Source organism: Hirundo rustica, chromosome 1 (assembly GCF_015227805.2).
Source record: "Hirundo rustica isolate bHirRus1 chromosome 1, bHirRus1.pri.v3, whole genome shotgun sequence".
Lineage (NCBI taxonomy): Eukaryota > Metazoa > Chordata > Aves > Passeriformes > Hirundinidae > Hirundo > Hirundo rustica.
In genome coordinates, this window is record NC_053450.1 from 122,623,747 (window position 1) to 122,648,129 (window position 24,383).

Sequence of the window (24,383 nt, forward strand, 5' to 3'; positions counted from 1 at the left end):
AGAGGTTACTGCCAACCCAAATGATTGTATGATTCTTTGATAAGAAGTGACACATTTCCATCAGTAGATGTTGAACAGCAATTTCAGATAATTCAGTAAACAAAAGTTCAAGATTGATATGATTTTAACTTCCATACGGACCATAAAACCTAGTTCCTGAATAAACTGACTAGCTCAAACATACAAGTAGTGCTCTTACATTGCAACTGAGACTGTGTTGTGTCTTTGGCCATCCGAAAGTACTGTTTCTGAGTGAATTCTAGTGGTATGGGACTCCAGAAGCCATGGGTTCTTTTGAGATACAATTGGATCCCAATGCCAGACTGACCTGGGGAGCTGCCTGGGGAGCAGTTGTCATTTCCTGCTTATGAATCATTGACATATCCCAGTATCTTACCTCTTCTCTCTGAGGTGCATTGTGGATTGTGGCGTGTAGGGCTAGTAAGATCTGACATCCAGAGTGGCCAATCCCAGTATGGACCTAAGGCATGAGAATCGAAGAATGGGATAGTATTTGTAGAGATTAATATGAAAATGTTATCCAAAATGTGGTACATATAAACAGTCCGCATTGCAACTATAATTTTCTGCATATTTCTGATTTAACCTGATACTAGTGAATTATAGCAATAAAATTTTCACTTCATCATTTTAGCTGGAGAAAGGATTCAGTGTAGTTGACATAATTTCATTTAATGGCCTGGACCATAAAAAGTGCAAAGTGGCAGTAGTGTGGGTTTGTTATTTTTGATGAAAATACCCAAAGGGTGAAAACTGCTGATTTTTTTTTTTTTTTTTTTTTTTGGTCAGTGTGCAGTTAGTTGTGAACACAGGGAATGCAAAAATGTCCTGGTATAACATTTTTAAAGGAGTTACAAGAGAAGCATCTGGGTGCCAGACTTTGCTTGTGGAAACATGCCAACAACTGTATTGTGTTTCCTTTCACTGAAGTGAGCTATGCCTTGCCTTTTGTCCCTTTTTTGAGTAAGTTCAGGAATCATACTATAAATTTGAATACATTAACCTTGCAGATTATTATAGGATATTAAGTGGTTTAAGCAAGATGCTTTATGAATTGTATGTATGTAAATTTTATGTCAAGTCCCATTTGTCACAATTAAGAATATGGAGTTTTCAGAAATGGCTTTTAAATTTAAGACTTGCTCCTGATCAATGGTTATGAGAAACTTTACTTGACATTTACAGACTTTTTCTATCATATAAATTTAAGCTTGAGAAATATAACTGCTGTACATGGTTGTCAAATAACACTGTAGTACAGAGTTATACAGTATAGATTAGTTAATTGAATATTTGATTGCTAAATGTATTTACATTGGGAACTATTTATATTTTCTATGTAGATTTTAATAGCCACCACATTTATTTTAGCAGAACATTTTAATAATAAGGTTTATAAAATGTCATGTTGAACACTTAAACTATTTACATAGCTAAGAGCTATTACAGGTTGAGACAACAAATAAATTTATTTTAGTTACAGCGAATTCATATAAATCATTATTATGTTTAGAAGAATATTCTTATGTACATGCCACACGTATTTAGGCTAGCAATCTCTAGTACAGATTCCTATGAATCTACAATAGCACCATGGAATAAACTTAAAAATTTTTGTTTGTTTTGTCCCTTTGAGAAACTAATTTGCATTCTGTCTAATAATTGCAACTAATTTTTTTTGCTAGGGTGATGGGGAACAGAGAAGGGAGCATTTTTTGTTAATCATCTAAATAATTAGATAAGCATGTAGAAACATTAAAACCCAAAAGCTTTTCCTCTACATTGTTGAGACTTGTTAAGAGTAGTATAATAAAATATTTTATTCTTTCTTTAAATGTTTAAATGTTTAAGTATGGATTTATGTAGGATGCCTATTGCCTCAATTTGGTATGCTAAAATTTAGGCTTTAGGAACAATTTTAGAAGTAGAGGCAAAACTGTGCTTTTGTTGAAATTCAACACGAAACTTTATCTTCAAAGATGCCTCTGTTCAGGTATGGAAGCTGTTACCTAAAATCTTGATTAAAAAAGTAAAGGTAAGATTTAAAAAACTACCTAGTAAAACTTAAGGAATTTATACTGAGCTGGATTTTGAAATCACTTATGAAATTTTCACTTTCTTTGATGGCTCATCAAACAATTTTTTTTATTTCTGAGTTTAATATATTCTGACCGGTTCACTCAGCATATAGGATTAGACAAATATGTGATTGCTGACAAAAAAAATCCCCAAATAGTGACTTCACTTGTAAATACAAAGCGTCTGTGAATATGAAAATGGGAAATCATTGAATGTGTTTCTGGAAGTGGATCTCAATAACTTCTTTTATTTTTCATTCTAATCATTGTGTGCATATCCACAATTAATTTGCTTGAGATGACCTTTATCTTTTCTCTAGAGAAGAATTACTATTACCAGGTCTTTCTTCATGAGGAACTAAAAAGGTCAGTGCAAAACCCATCCCTTATTTCTATGCAGTGCACATTGCACTTTGGCATAATTATATTGAATTTTATTAATAATAATTAGATAATTTGGTCAAATAAATGTTAATATTCCAAAATTAGGCATTCTAAGTGGTCTTCCTTGGTAGGTACTCCTGCTTTTTCTGCCTTTTTTCTATCTCCTCTCCTCCAAAACTTGCTATTGGTATAACTGAGATTTGACATGCTTCTCTTCCTCCTAGTTCTGTCAGACTAGCAATTTTTTTTCATATTTTAACTTCAAATTGACAAACTCTTAATTCTTTTTCATCTATGTTACCTGCCACCCCCTCCCCCCCACCCCCCCCCCAAAAAAAAAAAAAGTTATTTGGAAGATTAGTGCAAGGAAGTGGCCAACTAAGTTGAAGCAAGCCGTCCTTCAAAACATGACAGAAGATTGTTTATTTGCAAGGAGAGCTCCAAGCTCAGCTCCACGCTGAGTTCATGAAATCTTAATATATTCATAACTAGAACTGGGAATTGCCTGCACCTCTGTGGATTTTTCAGTTGGAATTTATTCTGTTCGGTCATTCAGGTGACGGAGAACTTTTTTTTTCCTTACATTTTGACAGTTTTTTCTTAAAATCTGAAGGGCCTCGTGAAGCCCTGTAAGCAGCAACTTTCATACTAACAACTTCTGTGTTTGGTAAATGCACAAAATGCACAAAGATACTGGCATGCTTGGGGAAAGGAAAGAAAAAGAAAGAGGAAAGATGTTGACATATATTCAGGTCTCAGCAAGTAGAAAAGGTAAGTAAAGCAAAGCATTCTCCTAGATTTCATGAAAATTGGTAAAAGGTTGCATAGCAGAAGTGAGAAGACCCACTTTGCAGCAGCTGTGGATGACCTTGTCAGAAATAATTAGGGGTTTTTTTTGTGTGTGTGTGTGAGAGTAGCTGTTTTTCCTCCAGAGATATGTTTTTTGATCACTTGTTCCAGTAAAATAGTGAGAGGCCCAAAAATATCTTCCTTATCAGCTTTTAAATAATCTTCAATATCAGCTTTTAAAAGTTTTTTAATTCATTGTGCTACTATAGTTCACGTGGATGGCTATGTGTGTGGTAATATAGGAGAAATGTGGTGTCTGTTTCACAAATGTATATAGAAAGAGATACTTTTTTCCCCCAAATGTACTCATTTCTCTCTCCTACTTTTCTCTGTTATTATTCTTCATAGCAATAGTTATATGGTTCAAATGTTATTCTGTTCAACATTAGAGAATCACAACCATAAAGCGTGTTTGCTATTTGTCCTTAGGGGGACTGGGAATTTTTTGGTTTACTTTACTCTTTAGTTTAGCAAATGCTATAACTCCAAAATACTTTTCTTAGGAAGGGGATGTTGTGTCTTTTTGGTTTTGGTTAAGCCAGACTACTGCATATGCTAAGATTCACTGGGTGCCACAGAAGAGAGAGTTTTTTTCCTCCTGAAAATGTCTAAGTGACATTCTAGTACTCCCATGTCACTTCTCCTTCTCTTGCAGCAATGATCGTGAGTTAAATTACAACAACATCTACTAACCTTGTCTGTGAGGATGATGGGGTAACTTTCCCAAGGTTCTTCTCAATAGGAGGCAGTACTTCACTTTTAGCTGAGTTGGCTACTTTAGTTATTCAGATTGCTTAGATAACTGGGAGTAACAGTGGTGCACAGTAGCACCTTTTAAAGATACAAGAAGTGCAACTGAGGGGAAAAAAGTGCAGGATTTCTCAAAGAATACAGGAAACCTCACATCTGGAGACTTGGCAAGATCTGGACAAAACTGAGTAATTTGAGCTAATCCTGTTCTAAAAAGTCATTAGCTTCAGCTGTCTCATACGTGAGCTATTAAAATGCACAGGTCATTTTAAACTGCTGCTGAATAGTTTAATGTGGAGTACCAAAAGAGGCCAAATGCTGTTTCCTAGAAACCTGATCTAACTTTCTGAGTTACAGCAGGGTGATAGACTGAGCAATTTCCACAGATCCCATCTCTCCCAAAGTATTTCATTATTCTAGCTTTTTCACTTTGTAAAGCCAGTGCTACACATTCAAGGCTATTGAGAAGTCAGGGCATTGTTAATATTACTAGCAGACTTGTGTTACTGTCTCCTGGTTGGGAAGAGTGGTGTGTATATTTAACCTTACTTTAGAATTTAGTTAATGGTTGTTTTCAAAGAGCTGGTTGAAACTTGTGCAAAAGTGTTAGTTGGAGGTCCTGTCCAGTTTAGATGGTGGCACATTTGAATGAAACCTTTTGCCTCCATCTTGGAATCAGACTTGGATCACATGTGGCATAAGAAATTTGTGTTAGGAATTGGCAGGGGTTGTCATCACCTAAAACTGGAGCATCTCAGAATGCATATAATTTTTCTTTAAGATTTTTATATTGTTCATAACCCAGAGATCTCTTTCTGTATTCTTTTGGAATACAGTTCTGTATTGCCTGTTTCCCATCATATTTCTGAATGCAGTGATGACCATTTAGTCAGATGTAACTTCTGCTTCTCCTGACATATATTGATGTCATCTTGTCTGCAATCCCAGCGTTTAGCCTGTTTTTGGGTGACCTGTTTCTATCATTTTTCTTGTGTTGTGGAAGTTGGTTTTTTTTACACTCAAGCTTGCCATGCAGGAATATAACTTTTTTTGTTTGAGCTGTTGGGTGGTAAGCTATGACTCAAAGAACTAGCAATAAATGTCCTCTCTTTTGTGGTGGTAAGAAATTTTCACATTTATAATCTCTTCTCTAACAGCCAACTTGCTTCCCACTTCTCTTACTGTCCTGGAGGCATTTTCATTCTCAAACTGTGCACTATTGTACAGTCAAGTGGAGCTTTAATAAACCAAGAAACTATCTCCCCCTCTCTGCTGCTTGCAGGAACTCCCACCATGGCTTACACAATAGCACCTTCAGCAGCCTTTTCCAAACTGTTTTATTGTTTACAAGTAATGCAGGGTGAAGTGAAATGTCAAGAAGATGTGTGTAAATCTTCCAGTAATATGCCATGTCCCAGAGGAGCTGGGGGAAAGGGACAGATCCTTGGGAATGTTGGAAGATTATCAAAGTTGTAGTTTTGCTAATTGCATTGGAAGATCTTTTCATACAGAGAGATCTCTCTCATATATAATGGGTGGATCAGGACTTTAAAAGAAGATACCAGAAATGAAAATCCCAGCCATGATAAATACACACACAAAGACAAGTAAGCCTACTAGATTTTCTATGAAGCTGCTTAGGCTAAAACACTGTAAGAGTTTGGGTGAAGTGTACAGGCCTGTGCAGGTGAGAATGCTGCAGAGGACCCCATCCCCAAGGCTGAGGAGCACTGACCTCAGGTAAGGAAATTTGCTGGCATAAAACAGGGCATTAATACTTAATATTCCTTTGACCCAGATGGTCACTAGCCCTCACCACAAATGCTAGCAGAAGATGTCAATTTGGCCAAATTATATAAACAATCTTGTTCTTAAATTTTGTGCATTTATTGCTGCTTCTCTGGAAATATTAAATGTTTCTCTGAACAAATACTCTTGTTTTTAAAAAAGCCAATTCTTGCCATTTAAAAAAAATCTACTTACCTGGGTTAATTTGTGTTCCTTATTAGAGCAATAATCCATCTGTTATGGGGGTTTGGTCAATAAATAAAATTAGAAATTCTGGAGAGAAAAGGTCTTGACTGTTTCCCATGGTAAGCATTTATTTGGGTTTGAGAGTTCTTGTTTGCATTTTTGCGGAGTCATTATTTGGTAACAAAAAACAATGTGGAGAAGTAAGACTCTTGGTGTTCCCATGCCATTATTTCTTTTACTTTTTCTTGGGCAAAACTGTATAGCCCTGTGATATTCAGGGTCAGCAGAGTTCATGTACATGTCTGATTTTTTGAATGCATCTGTCCTCCCTGACAAGTACAATAGTAAAGACACTAGTTTTTAAAAAATGATTATTTAAATTTTTTTTTTTTTGTGGGAGTCTGTCTCACAAGACTTGTTTGTATGTTTATAACCTTCTGACATTATAGTGAGATTTCAAATGTAGAGACATGAATGTGCATTGCAAGTATGTGATTGCTCGTATCGTTATGAAATAGATGAAAAATTAGTTCACTGCAGTACTTTTTATCTGAACTGATCAAAACATCTTCCAGTCGTGTTGCTAACAATATGTGATTGGAATAATAACTTCACTTGTTGTGTTCCACGCTGCAGCCGAGAGGCATGTAAATACAAGCTGCTTATTTGCAAGAAGCTTCCAGATTTGCAATATGATTGCTATGGAAACCACACAATGAAAAGCTTATAACCATCTGTGTGGTTTGGTGGATTTTGCTGCATAGCTGAGCTGGTTTTGTTTACTGTAATCAAAGCATTGAATAGAATATATTAACTCACAAACTGGGATTATTCAAGGTGTAAACTAGTATTGCACAATGGCAATGTGTCAGAAACTAGAGGGCAATAGAATATCAAATAATAATGGCATTAAATTAGAATACCAAATAATAACGGCATTAAATTAGAATCTAATGTAAAAAGATGGTTAGGTAATGTTAGTAGAGGAAACTGCTAAATTTATGCATGTTTATCATGGAGATACCACATTCCATTGCAAGAATGCACTGTTCAAGCCAAACTCTTAGCCGTTTTATACTCAAGTAGTCCAGTCTTTTTTCCTTCCTCCCTTAAGAAAAAGAAATTGGAAGAAAAAAAAAATAATGGATTCATGTAAAAAACCTCAGCAAGTGTAGAATTCATTGTTCCCTTTTAAAATTTTGTGGATGATAGAATCATATGTGATTGGGTGATTCTTCTTTTTTTTCTTCAAACTGGAAATTGAATAAGTAAATTATTTTCAACAGCCTTCATGGACTAACTGAAAAAGCCTTTAACAAATATAGTTAGTTCCTTGTTGCATTGTTACAAGAATTTTGTAGGTTGTTTGCTGTTGGGATCTCTAAGTATCAGCATAGTATGGAACATAATCTGTATCTCAGGGGTTCTTAGGTTCTACAGCCCTGGAAGAGTTCATTGGTTTGATTAGTGTAGATTAGTCTCATTTTGACAGAGTGAGAAGGTGGAAAAGAGTATTTTCTCTCTGCAGTGATAGTGATGGTGTGAAGAAGATCTACAGTGGAGAAACTGGAATAGATTATTTTAAAGGTATGCATGACTTATACACAGTATCTTAAAAAAACCCATAAGTATTTCTACTGTATTTTTTAATCTCATTTTTCATCTGTTGACTCTATGCCATGTTGCAACACAAAGTTATGCATGTTGCATCAGACTGCAGCTGTAATTCCCAAGGTAATCGAGGTTGCTGTGTTTAAAGGACACCGCCTGCACATAGTTACTGCTTCAGGCCACAATACCAGAAAGCATGAGTGAAGAATCACAGGTTCTTTTTTATTACCCTAAGCCAAACCTACTGCAACTGCTCCACTCTGAAAATGATTGCATTAGCAAATAGTGTGAACCATTTGCAGCAGATTCATAAAGCAGAGGTTTGAGCCAAGGACCTGATGTTTGTTGTGCATGTTTCAGAGGAGGTTTCCTGTGGAGTCGCTTCAGCCTGGTACCATGGACTGACTGCCCATTAGCAGCTGGACCATGTCCAGCATGCTTCTGGAGTGCCTCTTCCAGTCTAATTGTACCTGAAACTTTGTCCTCTCTGTGACAACTCTGTAGTGTAAAGCAAGGTGGGATAAATGGGGATGGTTGAGATTCAAACCAGTATGCAAATATGGTGAGGTTTTGCTTGAATTTGGCACATTTTGGAATTCAAATAGCTTTGATTCAGATATTTTCATATCTTCAGATGTGGTTCTGGTCAACTCTTGTTTCTAGGAAATAATTTTTTCAGAAGAATATATCTACTCTAAAAACCTTCTGTGAAACCACCATGTAGTCTATATGAATTCAGCTGTACCTTACAAAAAAGTCTCTTCCAACCTCTGCTGCTGCTTTACTTTAGATGAGATACCCTCTACTGGAGTCAGTCCTCAGTTTAAACTAGTCCGATGACCATAACGACCATGATAAGAGTTAAAATCCATAGGACATGCAACACAGCAACTGATTTAGGTCCAAACATTCAGTAACATGTAATATCAACATCTATTTAATGAAAGAATAATATTATACTGTGTGTGATGGATGAAGGTGTTTTTTTCTGGGAAAGGGGAGCAATTCTAGAAAATGTGACTGATACTGGGGTACTACTCCCTGTGAGAGGTGTGACCATGGTTGGGAACCCACCGAATGACAGTGCCTCCTAGTGCTCTGGACAGCACATAGGGATGTATTTTTCCCATTTATGCTTCAGTTGCGAGTTCTTAAAATAACCAGATGAGCATACTTGGAAGTGTGTGATAAATGTTAATGCCAAGTAGGGGAACACATTTGAACATATGAATGCAGTACATATTTTAGAGTGCTTTGTGTGTACTACAGCTTCAGATTTCTCCTGTTCTATTGCTAGGAATTTTTTTCCTGTTCTTTCCCCCCTACCTTGGCTTAAAATTAGTTTATATTCATCTTCACCAGATTTTTAACTAGTCAAGATTCAAGAACAAAAAAATATTGCTGGCCTAGTAGGACAGAATTTCAAAGCTCTTTGTAGAATGGATCTTATGATGTAATATTTGTAGGACTGTGTATAGAGGTTAGCAGCAATTATGCGTAGTCATTCCAACAGGTCTACTCTTGTGCTTTAAATGTCTGCTTTAATGTTTGCAGGAACAGTCTTGTGGCTAGATTAAATTTTTACAAGGCTGAAAAATCCTTTGAACTCTTGATATAAAATTCACTCTTTGTCAAAGTAAATGGGCAATTACACAAGAGTTGCACAATGAGGAACATTTTAAACACTGTGAGTGCTTTATCTGTTGTCTGTCATTAGTAAAATATCAAAATTAGTTTTGCTGAAACGTGTATCTTAAAAAGAAGCTTGACTATCTGTATAAGATGTGATGAGTAGCAAAGCCAGATAGTTTAAATGTATTAAAAGTCCAGTTCGTGTTTGGGAAGTGGGTTTATCAATATACTATTTCCTCATTCAGTACAGCAGCCTATACTGTAAATTCCAAGATAAATTTGTTTCTACTTCCTTATGAACCTAAAGACAGGATTCAGCTAAAAGTTTGTTCCCCCTTTTTTGCATCATCAACAGAATTGTTGACTGGGAATTGCCAGGAGCAGATCTGGTATCCCTGTACTGAGTGGAGTGTGGATTTACTCAAGTGAGGGTCTGGACATGAGAGAGTCTGATGTCATTGCCAGACAGGGAGTATGGAGCACATCTTTTGAAATTGTCTGTGGGGATTTCAGTGTTCCAAGCCTGCTAGCCAGCAAGCATGCTTTAGAGCTGATCACTGCCAGGTTTTCTCTTTTCTTGTCTCCTAAATTTGCACTAAGTCATTTGATTACAGTCTGGCTTGCTTAAAACCATGGTCGGGCACAGTGGGCAGGAGCAGTGAAGGGCATGGTATCTGTAGTGTCTGTGTTCCCAGCATGCAGGTGTTGAGCTACAGTGTCTGTAGGACAGTGTTGAAGGTAAGATGTCATCTGCCTTCATTTTATACTGCTCTCTGAGTTACTGCTTGGGCTGGGGATACTTTTTCACACCTTAGTTTCCTTTCCTTTATCCTTTTCTGGCAAGAAATGCATGCAGCAGAAGAGGACCCTCATTCTAATTGTCTCAGAATGGCTGAAAATCAGCAGAACTGCCTCTCTATATGACTGTGTTCAGACCAGAGGAAAAAGGGAAACAGATGTTCACAACTGAGGTTTTGAAGGAAGGCTCTGGAATGTCTGGATGGATGACGGAAACCAAAGAAATAACAATGTTCCAACTTCTGTATAAGTGCAAAATAGTAAGCAAGGCTTACAATCTGGAAATATAGAGTGTGTTTTTCAGGACGATGTGGGCTGTAATTCCTGTCAGCTGAGGTGACCCTTCAGAATTTCATTTGCAGTTATGTGTCTTTTGCAGAAGAACGTCTTTCTTCAAAAGCTGAAGTGCTGAGCAATGAGAGCCAGGAGGAAGTCACCACTGTTTCAGGTAATTAAAATCTTTCCTCTTTATGTGTATACACTTTCTTTTTGCCTTTATTTTATTTTCTCATCCACTTGCTGTTCTAAAATAATGTTTTTATAGCTCTGTAAAGCTGTCTTTTTTACCCGGGTACGTGATGGCAGCAAAACTGCTTAAGCACCACTTAGGATGCATGAAAACCACTTGAGAAGGATTTATAAAGTAAGCCAATTTATACAAGGTATTCCTTCCTGAATTACTTTGTAATGACTCAATTAGCTTTCATTTCTGCACAAAGGAGATTTAGTTGCATAAATTAGCTTATCATCATTGAGGAAGTGTCACTGCTAAAGGACAGTTTATAGATACAACATGCAGTTGCTGTCAAACCTATAAGAATGTAATATAGACATCTGTGTATACTTTGTGCTTGAGCAGAACAGACTTCTGCCATTCAGAGACTAACAGGGGACAAGAAGTTGCCCAAGGGACTGGCAATGTAGACGTCTCTGAAAAGGTCAACTTGACACAGGCTCTGACAATCGACCCAAAGCTCTGTCTTCTTTGATAAAAATCAGATAAACTTAAGACCACTAATTGATCTGCAGCCTGTTTAAATGTTGGCCATGCATATCTTCATTGCATATGATTACCAGAGAAAGCAAATGAATCGGGTAAGAAATGCCAGAGTCCAGTGACAGCAGCATAAAAATTGGAAAAGGACACAAATGCTCAGAAAGGCTGTGAAGGATATTCTCCTAGTTTTAGCTTGGCAAAGCGCCCTTGTGCTAATTATCTCTGGGACTGGAAAAATAACTGCATGTACCATGTAAAGTCACACCGTCAGACAACTTTTCTTGATAGAAAGGTATTTCCAGTTATGCTTAAAAACAATATATTTTTGTGCTTCAAGGGCACAGACCTTTAGATAAACTATTGGTGATTTGACAGAGCAAGTAGAGAAGACTTGCCTCTTATCAGACCTTACACCTTTCTGAGATCTGCTGCATTGTAGCTGTGACCTGCACTGACATGCAATCTGGCTCTCCTTCCCCCGTCGTACATAATACACATAATTCTTTCAGGCCTGTCAAGGAAGGGGTGGGCAAGAAGAGTTCCTTTAGGAAGTAGCTCTGCAGTGCTCTTCCTGTTGCAACATGTGGAGAGGAAACAGAGGCCTGATTTCCTGACCCATACAGGAAAGCCAGGAACAGGTTGCTGTGAGGAGTTTTGGGTTGCTTTTCTTGGAAAGGAAACAAGAGCCAAGCCATCCGATGCTGTTAGCATTGTGCTCTGCTAAAAACATGTGTAAAACAACGTGACTCATAACAGCCTTAATATTTAGTACTCATTTAGACATAACTGTAATTATAAGAGTGTGTTGTCATAATGGAGCGTGGGGTCAATCCAATTATAAAGTTGCCAACAGCTCTCTCTTTTTTTTTTTTTTTTTTTTTTTAAACTAATGTACATTCCTGGAGTTCTAATTGGTCATACTTTTAAAAAACCAAAACCTTAGCATCTGCATTTTTGAAAAAATTTAATTGCTATGAGAACAGCCTTATCGGTCTTATTAGTATTTGTGTAATGTCAGATGTCAGGTTTATTTCAAGCAATAATTTTGTGATCTGATCTTACACAGTTCACTGTTTAACACTGGAAATTTGTTTGAATTCTAGGGCTGAGTTGAGATGAGTATTTCTGATAGGCATTGCATCATAAATACCTGACATGACTTGAGAATATTTTATGATTTTCCGCACAAACATTCTTAAGTTTAATTTATTGCCTAGCTTTACTAAACCTGAACTGACAGAAAATATTCTGCAAATTGTCTGTGAGCCCAAGCTGATTAGTGAAAAAACATTTTCTCTTTTTTCCCCTACTCTTTTCTTGCCCTAACATATTTCTACTTCAATTAGCTTTAAGACTCAAGTTCTTTTTATTCTCTTGCTCTTGGTACTGACTCTTGCTGCTGGATAGCTTTGCATTAATTGCTAGTGACCTAATAATTTAAAAATGCCAAAGCACTGAAGAGTTTCAGTTATATTATATAGCTTGGTGGGTCTTTTTTGTTGACACTGTCTACCCATAATCATTTCCACAATCACTATATCAGTAAGTGTATTTTTTTTTTTTTTAAATTTATTTTTTTGCTTTATCAGTGTCAATATGTTGATTTTAGGGTAACTAAGGAACAGAAGAAGGGAACTGAGAAAGATTAAACTGAACATCTTGGAAGAGATTAGAGTTTGAGTCAAAATAAATACACTACAGTTGTTTTGCCAAAAGTTACTTTGTAACTTTTCTGGCCTATGGGATAACGGGCAAATAAGTAACTGGCTTTTTTTGAAGTTTAGAACATCATCAGAGCTAACAAATGACTGAATTCTTTAATAGGACATGTCTTGTTTGGTGATTAAGAATCAAAACCAAGAGTTTCGATCACTTGTGTACACTCATTCTGGTAGCATTAATTTTGAACTTGAGTTGTTCCTCCATCTTTAAGCCTTCACTATGGTAAATACTGAGCACATTACTACCAAAAGGGGCTAAGTTTGTCTTTTTCAAATGTTGGTAAGTAATCTTCAAATATGACACTAATAACTTTAAAAAAATCTTACCAAGAGTTGAGGAACTTGAATCAGAATGGGAAGCTCTTTAATATACTAGGCAGTGGACCACAGCTGTGAATGGAAAACATTCACATGTATTACTTCATTCCACAAGGAACATGCAATCAAATAATAAAACTACTGGCTCTAAGTCATTACCATAGCAGGGTTTGCTAACTTACGTGCTGCCATCAGTGTTAAACTGGACAACTGAGGGAAATCAGGCACAATTGCATTTATCCTAAGGTTTTATGTAGTGAATTTTCTTATTTAGGTTGTAATTCATGCTTTTGTTTTGGTCAGTTTAGTGTTCTGTCAGATTTGTGCTCAGAAATGGGAACTGCAAAAATCTTCACAATGTAGGGGGCAGAAATGAAACAACCTGCAGTTAGATTGGCTTAGGCTGCAGTGGGACAGCACACTGAAATCCCTCTGAAATATGTGCTATTAATCTGTTTTTCAAGTTGTGGTTTGGTTCTTATTTTCTGTCTGTTGTTCTTGTTAGAATATTATTATGATTTTTTCTCTTTGAGTAATCCATGGGCATGCCTAAGTTTTCAATAGTCCAATATTTGAGATGCATGCTTGAGTGATATATTTGTCAGATTTTTTTTTTTACCTGGACTGTTCACCTTTCTTTCTTCAAGCATGTATTGTCAGATGCCAGTATTTTTCAGTGAAGTAAGCAGTCTGAGACTACTGTCAGAGAGGCTTGCAGCCATTGCCTTTTGATCTGCCAAAATAACTCGAAGTGTTTTCATCAGTATATTGAACAAAAATATCCATTGTTCCTATTACTGTTACTGGAAAAGCAGAGGTGGCAGAAGTAAACCGTAAACAATTCTTCGAGGAAGAGTACTGGAAATTATGGGAAAGTAGTTCATCCAGGTAGCTGTCCTGGAATGAAAGATATTTTCTGGAGAAACAACATACTCACCCATTTCTTGGGATTTGTAGTCTTAAAAGCAGTGGATAGGTAAAACCAAACTACTTTCTGCCATCAGCTACACACTTTATGTTTTTTATCATGTCTTATTTGTATTTGTGGCCGAGTGACCACACCTTCAAAGTGCAACACACTTCAGCTTAGCAATTATGTCATCATAGTATTTTTAAGGCACACAACATTTTAAAGTGTTTGAGAATAGAGTGTGATTGTAACAGAATTACATCACCAAATCAATACCTTATGAATTTAAAGTGTAATGAGCACGTAAGTTCTTGGTGTTAAATCCAGCTGTTTTCAGGTACTACATGTACTTAAGATGCTTCACATTATTTCACTGCCATAAAAATACCAAATTCCTTTACTTAGACCTCCTGTTTTTTTCTTATACCATTCTTCAGAGGCAATAAAAGGAAATTTGTCAAGGTCTTCTCAAATGGAAAAGGGACCAAAGTAAGAACAAGTGGGCTTGTGTTTTGCAGAGGTTTTTGCATCCTTTTTTCTTTTTCTTTTTTTTTTTTTTTCCTTCATTCTATACCTGCGTTTCTAAGCACTGTGAATCATTTTATGAAACCTATTTCACTTTAGGTGTATAAAGTCTGAACTTACATTTACAATTGTCTTTTATGTATAGGTAGTTGCCCTTATAGAATTTGGAGAGACTTGTGCTGGTGGGCATAAGAGGGGATTTCAGATTTGAAATCAACACTTCTTGAAAGACCAGCATAGTTGTTCACAAACTTGCACTGCCACTTTCTTTCCATGTTTTTTTTTCTATGCTCCTGGTATAGTGGTATATATTTTTCTGAAAAATGTGGCTTTCTGATTTAAACAACCCTGTCTTATGTTGAATTCCCAAATGAGAGCACAGAGCCATGGTTCATCTCTGGTCAGTATCTTCATGCAATAAGCTTATTTTAAAATGCATCTTTCCAGTGTGTTCACATTATTAATTGAGTTGCTTTCCACTTTAAAACTTAATTACATGCTCATGATGAGCATAAAAGGAGAGGCATGTCTCACCCACTGTTGGGTGTCTTCTGTTGCTACTCGCTTTAGTGTTAACAGGAGTTACTTCAGGCACATAAAGGTAAGACCAGAGCTCAAAGTGGTAAAGGTCAGTGTGAAATGTCATGATTTCTTTCAGTGATGTTCTGAAGAGTCCTGATTTAAGGTGCTTTAAACAAAATCAATAAGCCAACTGATGAAGGATTTGGGAGGTGGGATATACCAAAATAGTTATTTTTTTTTCTCATGTGGACTTACATTATCGTTAACAACACAGAGCTGGGAACTGTGATCAGTGGAGTAAGAAGTGACCAAGGAGAGATTCTGATTCTGATTTATCACACATTAATTTCATGCTAACATGTGTTACTGTTTATAATTGTCTAATGCGAAATTCACCAATATTGAGGTGAAAAATAGGAAGGGCCAAAATTTGGAGGTGCAACATTTCAAACTGATTATGCCTTCACGTTGAAATTATTATGTCTGTGCATTTTTAAATCACCAAATCTCTAATTTCTGAATGATTGTGAGCTTTCATATGGGTAAATTGTTGCTTTTGGGGTGAGGACAGAAGATTTTGGGCCCTGGCAGCCAGAACGCCCCCTAGTGCTGCACAGCAGGTTGTAGCTCATAATCACCAGTTTATGGAAAACTAAATGGTGGGTAACTGGCATAGCAGCTTTGAATTGAAGGTTGTGAATATTTAGCCTTATGACAGTATTGCCACCCAAACAAAACAGCACAGAACACAGGCTGAAATGGAGAAAGAGAAAACCAGCTTTTCTTGCTCATACAGAGAGTATTAATATCCAAATCTACGTATTTGCCAAAATAGAGAAGAACACAAGTTGAATACCACTATTCTTTTATAGCGTGATGCTTTCTATCTCCTGACACTTGATATTTTAGCAGGATTTTTTTGGTAATAAAATGAACCAATCACAGTTAAACTGTAAACTATAAATAATGGTGTAGAGTGCTAATGACATGCAAATGTAACTGGTGTATGTTGGAATAACCAGAAAGCCTACAGTTCAGGGATCATATAACAAAACTAAGATGACAGCCTTGATCCAGCCAGTTCAGTGATATTTATGTTATCAGAATTAGAAGATAGCTTTCCAGTGATGTAAATTATTAGTACATATACATTCTGTCTGGTTAGTGTATACATAATGTAACCGGTCATCTTAGTGGTATTGCTTACATTCTTTTTGCATTAACTCATCACACTCCATTCTCATGGAATTAAAAACAGGAAATAGTTCGCAGTGCAACAGAAGCACCCAGTGTATTTAACTGTGTGTGAGCGCTGTGTTTCAGTAGATGTACTCTGTATTGTAAATGTATGACAAAGCATTTATTACTGTGTTATTGCCGTATTACAGAGCAAAGAGTGCTAAATAATCAATCAGTTAATGGTCTGTATGGCAGCTTGAACACAGCACATCCATTGTGCTTATGCTGTTAGAAGGATGAGTTTATGACTGTAGTGTAGTTGCACGTTTAGCCAGGGCTTAATGTCCTAAATTGGAGCTGACACAAATATTTTTGAAATGCAGCTTCAGCAACAGTTTCCAAGTTCTCCAATATTTCAGAAGGAAGAATCAAGGATTATCTCATAGGTTCTTGGAGAAGCTATTTAATTTTGTTGGAACAGGAGAAAGAGGGGGAGTGTATCACAAAATACTTTAGCTTCCTTTCACTGATCATTATTAATTATATTCTAGCAGTTTTATCAGCTTCAAGTTGGGATACATATATGGCTTGCTAGAAACACACCGGTAGAGGAAAAATAGCTGCTTTAAGTTGCAGCTTTGAAAAATGCTTTGAAAACCCATAGCTACATGTCTCTCAGTGATGCAACTTGCCAGTGAAGGGCTTGCACATTAAACTTATTTTTCACTTGCTTTCATGGCAGGAAGGAGCTGTTTCTGAAAAGAGGAATAAGAAATGTGTACTAATAAATTGCTTTGTACTATCTGGAGATTTAAAGAGAAACTTTTGCTATCCTCAATCTTGATTGTTTTATAATTAGATGCTGTTTTCTTTGCAGATAGCAAAAATACAGATTACGCCAATTTCTATCAAGGTTTGTGGGACTGCACAGGAGATGAAGCTGATGAGTTGACATTTAAACGTGGTGACATTATCTACATTATCAGCAAGGTATGAGACACTACTGTGGCTACATGGTTATAAAAAGAGAGCCATGGCACAAGGGCACATTCCCACAGTTCTGTGGGGGGAAATTGGCACTCCCTTTCAGATCCTTTGTCTACAATCAGATACTCACTGCAATTAATTATTTTGTCAAATGAACTACAATCACAATTAAAACATAGCCATGTAACAGGAATTAACTTTAAAGCATGTTTATTTACTTGTTAAATCTTGGCTACCATTTGTTAACTGACTTAACAGGAGACAATGTACTTTTTGCTTGTAGAAGTTAACTTTGTAGAATTTTAAGTTATCTTGCATGTTATGTTTTTTGTTTCCTGTTTTATATTCCTGACTCTGCTGATTCTGACTTTTTTGGGATCTTGCTGCAGAAGATGGTTGGTTTTTTTGAACTATGCTTTCGTCTTTGTATGTATATTGTTATTGTTCTGAGAGGTCAGATTCCAAATTTGTTTGCTCTGACAGATTTGGGCATTTTTTACTACATTTCTGTTCGCAAAGCAAATGAAAAATATAATTTCTCTCATCTGAATTGGCACTAAACAGTAAAGGCATGAAGTTTCATTCTTGGTTAATGTTGGTTAATTTTCAGATTTTTCCTTGACCTCCCCAACAAAAACAAAACCTCTGTTTAAATATATATCTCATCATCCATTGAAGTCTAACTCTGAACAATTAATCAGAGGAAGTTTCTGCTTTCCCCACATATTAGAAAAAAACCTGAGCTTTTAAAGTTCTCATTGAAAAACCCTACTTTTTAAAATATGTGTCTATCTAATTACTGCTCAGTGTAATTAGTACAAAAAATATCGTAGGTCACTGAAATACACAAGTTGGTGCATTAAAGCTAAAGGCATCTGTTTGTCCTAGTTTCAAATTAAGTTTTGTCACAATTGATTTAAATCTTCTGTGATACCTTTAACTACATTTCTGGATAATAAATGTAACAGCTTCTGTTTTAAATAAATTTAAGATTTATAGATAGGATAGTCCTATATAAAAATATAGAAGATGTATTACTAATATTAATTTGACCATGTATGTCTTTTGAGGTATTTCATTGTCACTTAAACTAATAACTGAATTGCATTACTAAAGGCTGAATAAAGCTTGTGGATTGGGCAAACTTTCAAGCAGTTATTCAGCACTGAAGAATTGTACTAATTTAAAATAACTCTTCCCCCTCCCACTCCCCCCAAAAAGCCCATGAGCGAATGGATTCCACTGTACGAGTTTGGTCTCTGTGAGTTGTGCTCGTCGGGTACATTATGGGGACTATAAAATCTTAATCTTCAGTTTGTAGGTGAAAAAAATTGTTTGCTACTCCTTCCCCAGAAGAGTGAGAAATTTAATTTAAAAAATGGAGCAAAATAGAAAAACAGTAGCTTAAGCTGTCCTCTGTATATCAACTGTCCTGTTGCCATGCCGTGATTAATCCGTAATCGGTCCTTGAAGCAGGTTTGCTGCTGCTCCAGATATATAGAGCTTCTCTCTATGGGGATGATTTCTACTCCAAAATATAGCCCAGAAAATTCAGCCCTGTTTCGCTTAAAGATTGTTACGGCTTTTTCAGAAAAATGAGTGTTGGCTGCTACTGTCAGCTTGGAATTTAGGGTCCTTGGAGGGGAAAGTGCCAGAGAATTATCTGTCTTAACCCTCCACTTGATTCAGTTTCAAGGTCTAATCATTTATGAGTTCTTTGTCCAGCAAGTGAAAATATAACCAAAGGAAAAGTGAGCCTAACCATCCTAAAGTGGGTCAAGACTTTTCTTCTAAAATATTTCCTAATCCACTACATTAATACTTGGATTTTGTGGAAGTCGGCAGGAATTCTAGGCATTTTTTTTTAATTTTTTCACACCATCTAGTGGTTGAAAATGAGAGATGCAGGTACTGACACGGGGGCGATGTGTATGCATCCAAAATGGTGTCATAAATTCAGCTTCAGCTGAACCTAGCTGTGGCTTTATTGCCTTTCTATCATATGTCAGCTAGGACCATTACTCTTGAAAATCACATTTTGCTGATAAGGAAGTAAGTATGGGTATAGCCATGTTATAGTAGGAAGGGTGAAGCATTAACAAAATCTTGAGCATATTTGTGCAACATGTAATAGTTCTTTGTTTTACTGTGTAATATAAATGGCGTAGCCTGCTCTGATGAACGTGATAAGATAGATATTCATCTCTCCCAGCAACAGTTATGCCAAAGCATTATATTTTTACCAGCTTTTCTCATACCTGTTTAGAAATTAGGGGGAAAGCAACTATTTGTTTCCAAGAAATGTCATTGTTAGTATAAGAGAAGTAATTATGAAGCAGTTTAGCAAATTTGGGCATTTATAGAATTTAAATAAAGCAAGAGAAGCAATATGTTACATTTAAGTTTCTAGGTAAATGTCTTTTAGACAAATGAGCATGGTTTCAGTTTGGCAGTGTTTACTTCCTAAAATAGCTAAGTATTATGCAAAGACAAACCCCCAGGATTTGCTTTTACTTGAGCATCAAAACTCAATGTTATTGCAATTATCATGAGCTCATACTCCGACAACAGATATACATACCTATGCCCAAGTAGTGCAGTTACTCTAGAAAAGCATGTTTTTCTTGTTTTAAAGATCTATTCAAAAACTATTTAAGCTATTTGCTAAATATTTATGTCAGTTGTGGCTTTTGTTAGGCAGCAGTCCTGTGGGCTTTTACAAAAAAATCCCCAAAAGCCTCACAACTTTTTTCTAGGTTTCTCTACCAAGTTTCCCTTAAAAGTTGAGTTTTTAATCTGAGCAGAATTAACAGAACTATCACAATAGTACTTGTTAACTTTACTTAAAAACGTAGTTAACATTTCAGATTGATTGATCAATGTATCTGTACAGATAAACTATTATTTTAATTTATAATATTCTTGAATATTCAAGTGGCTTTTATCACTTACACTATGAATAACATGAACTTTCAGAAAACTATATACCCTCATTCCATTTTGTAATAAAAAATATAGCTGTACTGATAAAGAGACTTGTTAATAACATTTCTTAGTTAATATTGACTGTTAGACATGCAGTGCTTTGTATTCCTGTTTTCTAAAAGGATGATTGCTCTTAACTCCTGCTCATTTATGGGCTTGCCTTTGCTTTCAAGCCCACGTGATAAATGGAAAAACAGACCATAGTATAGCGATCATTTTTATAAATCTTCCATAGCTCTACTCAAGAAATCAATTTCCAGAAACAAAGATAACTGTGGATGGAGGTAGTTCTATTTTTTTCCCAAGTTATGTATGCACAATTTATGCAAAGGCAACACTTACAGTACTTGTTTGCTTTATGTGTATGTTTTGTGTTATGAAGTTCCATAGTTTCATCAGCCAAATGCAAGTAATAGTGAAAATTTACCTTGATATGTGTGGACACCTGCTTAGTAGAACTACTGACATTTCTTAACATTAAACTAATTTAATATATTTCTTATTTATATTTGTATTAAAACAGCAAATACTTCAAAATCGGAAATTATATCTAAAACTGGTATTCTCCTTAATTGTTATTATTTCATTGCACACCAGTGCTGTCCACCAGTGCTGTCCACTGTTGTATTTATAATTCATGGAAAGCTCATTTATGACAACCTTCTGCTCCAGAATTTTCCATGAAATTAGAGTGTTAACTTGGTGCTTAGATTACCCTATACTCAGTGGTTGTCGGTTTCATGTGTGGCAGATTTTTGTTCTTTCAATACAATAAATGTTAAAGTGCTCACAGCTCAACCTGTATTTTTTACCTAGTAAAAAGACAAACAAAGAATCTTCACAGCTCAGATTACTGCTTATAAAATAAAGATGCAACTTAACCATGCAGCTGTTTCAGAATCACTGTGAACATTTTGTTCACTATCTGTGTAATCTTAATAAAATGTATTTATTCAGTATTTTTTCCCAAAAAATATGGAAGACATACTAAAATCCTGAGTGTTTTACTTTTTCAGGTTGTTTTCTGGGTGATCATACTGAGGTCTCTAATTTCCATTCCATGGCCATACTGCCTATGGCTCTTCTAGCAAATAGGGAGTACCAATAAGAGCAGATTTGCTGAGTGAAACACTTAGTGCTTGAGCCCTTGTGTCCACACCATGCTTCTTCAAAGCCGCTTGATGTCTGAAGAGGTCTAGCCTGGTTTTCTGGAATGAGAATACATTAATGGTTGGAGCATGTTCAAGTGCATCTTTCATTTTAGCTTCAACTGAAATAAATGTAGTGTGTGTGCTCTAAGGCTAATGGCTCTGCAAAGGGAGCCAGTGGGGGGAAGGTGGGAGCTTTGAGAGATTCACTTCAGTGGGATGCTTCTGATCAAAACTAAAATACAATACTCAGTTGTACATGACCCATTTCCTGGCTTATTTAGTTTTAATCTTTATAGGTGGGGGTGGCTGAACAGTAAGTTCATGTCTGAAGACAACAGTGCAGGCCTTTAAATACAAGGTTGGTTAGAACTAATGCAAAGGGACTCTAGCTGTTGGTTTGCCCACTGATAATATGTAAGCCTTTACCTATCAGATCAGAAAATAGTTGGCCACGTGTCATCTAGTGGAAAATGAAATGGCCTTTCTATTGTTGCAGGGTGTTTTCTGGGGGCAGTTTTGGTTCAGAACTCAATCTGCTTACTGTGATATATATTGGAAATCTTTAATTGCCGTATATTTTCTCTCATGTCATTGTGGGAAATAAAACCTAATAATGCAACCATACAATAAATCTGGCACTTATATTTTTAAAGATGGCCATTTTATTGCTGTCTTAAAACAACTCTACTACCTGTGAAGAAGTCTCATTCAGTTATGTAAGACATTTGTCATTCTCTGCTTTTAGAGAAAATGCAGTTCTGTGCCAAAACTGCTCCCTGGTTGACAGTGTATCATTCAACAATTACACCAAAGGAAGTTCTAAAACTTTTTAGCTGGTATGAATCTCCTGGATGAACTGGAGATGTTTTAAAATATTATCTTGCCAAAACTGCACTCTAGGATGTTCTCTGCAAAAAAATTATCCCTGCTTCTGACACATATTTAGCTTGATAGTAGAGGTTACTTATTTTAATCCCAAACAAGGCTACAGATACGTTTTTTCAGTTTTAAAGTTTGCAGGTATTCAGCCCATAAGTTAGTATTCCTTGAAATGCCACTAGAAGAAGGAAGGAGAAAAATCTTAAATTCACATACTTTGGTTGTGTTTTTTTTAAAATACAACTCCATATTTTTCTTCAAGGCATTGAAACACAGTGATAATTTTCAGCAACTCTTTTTTAAAACTGAACAAATAAAAAACCCCACACCACAAACAGGAGAAAACATACCATATGTATTCAACAATGGAGACTAATTGCACAAGAACTAGATGTTCTCAACTTTTGCTGAAGTCAGTAGAAGTTTATATGATGCAAAGCATCTGGAGAATCTTATATAGGCAGAGGAACAGTTCTAAAGGTAGCAACTGCTTTGGAAATCCTCAAGTATGAAAATTTTCTCTTTTTGTATGTCAAAATATCAAAATTCTCTTCCATAGAGGACTAAAATCTTGGATTTAAACAGTATCTGTAGAAAACAGGGAGTGTGTTGCTAACTATTGACTTTTCCCCAAGTACAAAAGGTTTTATAATCAGCGTCTCATGAATTCATGGGTACCTAGACATCAGTGCAGTGAAATGGTGGGATGGGAACAAGGAGAAGCATTTGCTCACAGTGTGTTCAGTTGAGAGCATTTAAGGAGCCTGTAAACCCTGATGGGATTTTTACCCCCTGCTATCTAGCATGCTGTACAGTGAGTGTTTTGCCAGCATGTTAAATGTTAAATCATAACCTGTTCCTTCCTGCCCTGTGAAATTACTTCACTTTGGTTAATAAATTTCTGCTGGGGGAAAAAAAATAATCCACTCTATGACAGTGGAAATACAGAAGTAGCTTAGAAAGCATTTGATCATTTGTTAGGGTTGTTGTTTCATATTATTTGGCATAATATATTCCATTGCCCTGGTGCTTGTCTTCTGGGGGAGGGGTTGTGGTGGCCCCCTCCTCCCCCTGGCCCTGCTAACATTGCCTGGTATGGCAAATGTGCTCCCTGTCACATGGCAGAGCGTGGCCGCACACTTGTGCATTCTCCTCATTGCAGGGCGGCTGGATCTGGCCCTGCCCCCCTCTCCTAGCCCTCTATTTGCCTTGGAGCTATTCATTTTGCAGTTATTGAATTTCTTTGGAGAGTTATTTTCATACAGCAAGCATCACAGCACCTCTGGATCTTGATAGCGTTTCTACATAAGGAGAAAGAAGCTTTGTGTTAGTAATTACCTAACATTGTCAGGAGCTGACTGCAGGCCTCTTTCTAGTGATAACAGAATAACCACATAATGTAGCTTTATAGCACATGATTAATAGAAAATAATTACACATCCTACAAAGGGATGCAATATTTCTTATAAATTGACTACAATGGTTTCCTGTAGATTAAAGGACTCTTCATTATTTTATCAGTCCTTCTGAAGTATAGTCGCTTGCCTATGTTAGCAGTGATATTAAGAGCTGAATGCAGTGAGGGATACCAGATGGTGAACCCAGTGGTACCTGAGATCTGAAGCTGATGTTTGCAAAAGCCAGTGTCTCCCAACTTTTTTTATTCATATAAAACTCCTAACAGTATTCATATCCTTCTGTATATTAATCCTTATTTTCCACAAATGTGGACTGCAGGCTTTTATTCTCCACATCTTAAGCAGCAGTAATAGACATATGGACCTCACAACAGCAATGTATTAATGAAATTATATTGCTGCAAAGAGTTTATAATTGATAACATTGATAGTAACAATACATCAATTTGGATTTTATGTGTGACTTCAAGAAAGGACTAGGGGGGCTGCTTATCTGCCTCACTAGTTAAGCACTCTTTCATGTTACTGAGGGTAGGAGGGAGGGGTTAGGAGTTTAAAGAGAAATGTCTGTACTTTAATCAGTTTAAAAGGGAGTGCTATCTAATTATCCTAAAACCAGAGATTAAGGTTTTATATTCTTGGTAGCCAGGTATCTGCATTATATTTTTTTCAGACTTCTATAGACTGCTGATAG

At 36.3% G+C, this 24,383-nt stretch overlaps 1 protein-coding gene across 1 annotated transcript in view; it reads left to right on the top strand.

The window, feature by feature from the left end:
* Window positions 1–24,383, top strand: part of SKAP2 (src kinase associated phosphoprotein 2) — a 120,649-nt gene that overhangs the window by 90,963 nt on the left and 5,303 nt on the right. The window contains exons 10-11 of the mRNA XM_040075548.1: window positions 10,477–10,545; window positions 17,147–17,259. Of these exons, the coding sequence (XP_039931482.1) occupies window positions 10,477–10,545; window positions 17,147–17,259 (182 nt within the window). The remainder of the gene's footprint in view (window positions 1–10,476; window positions 10,546–17,146; window positions 17,260–24,383) is intronic.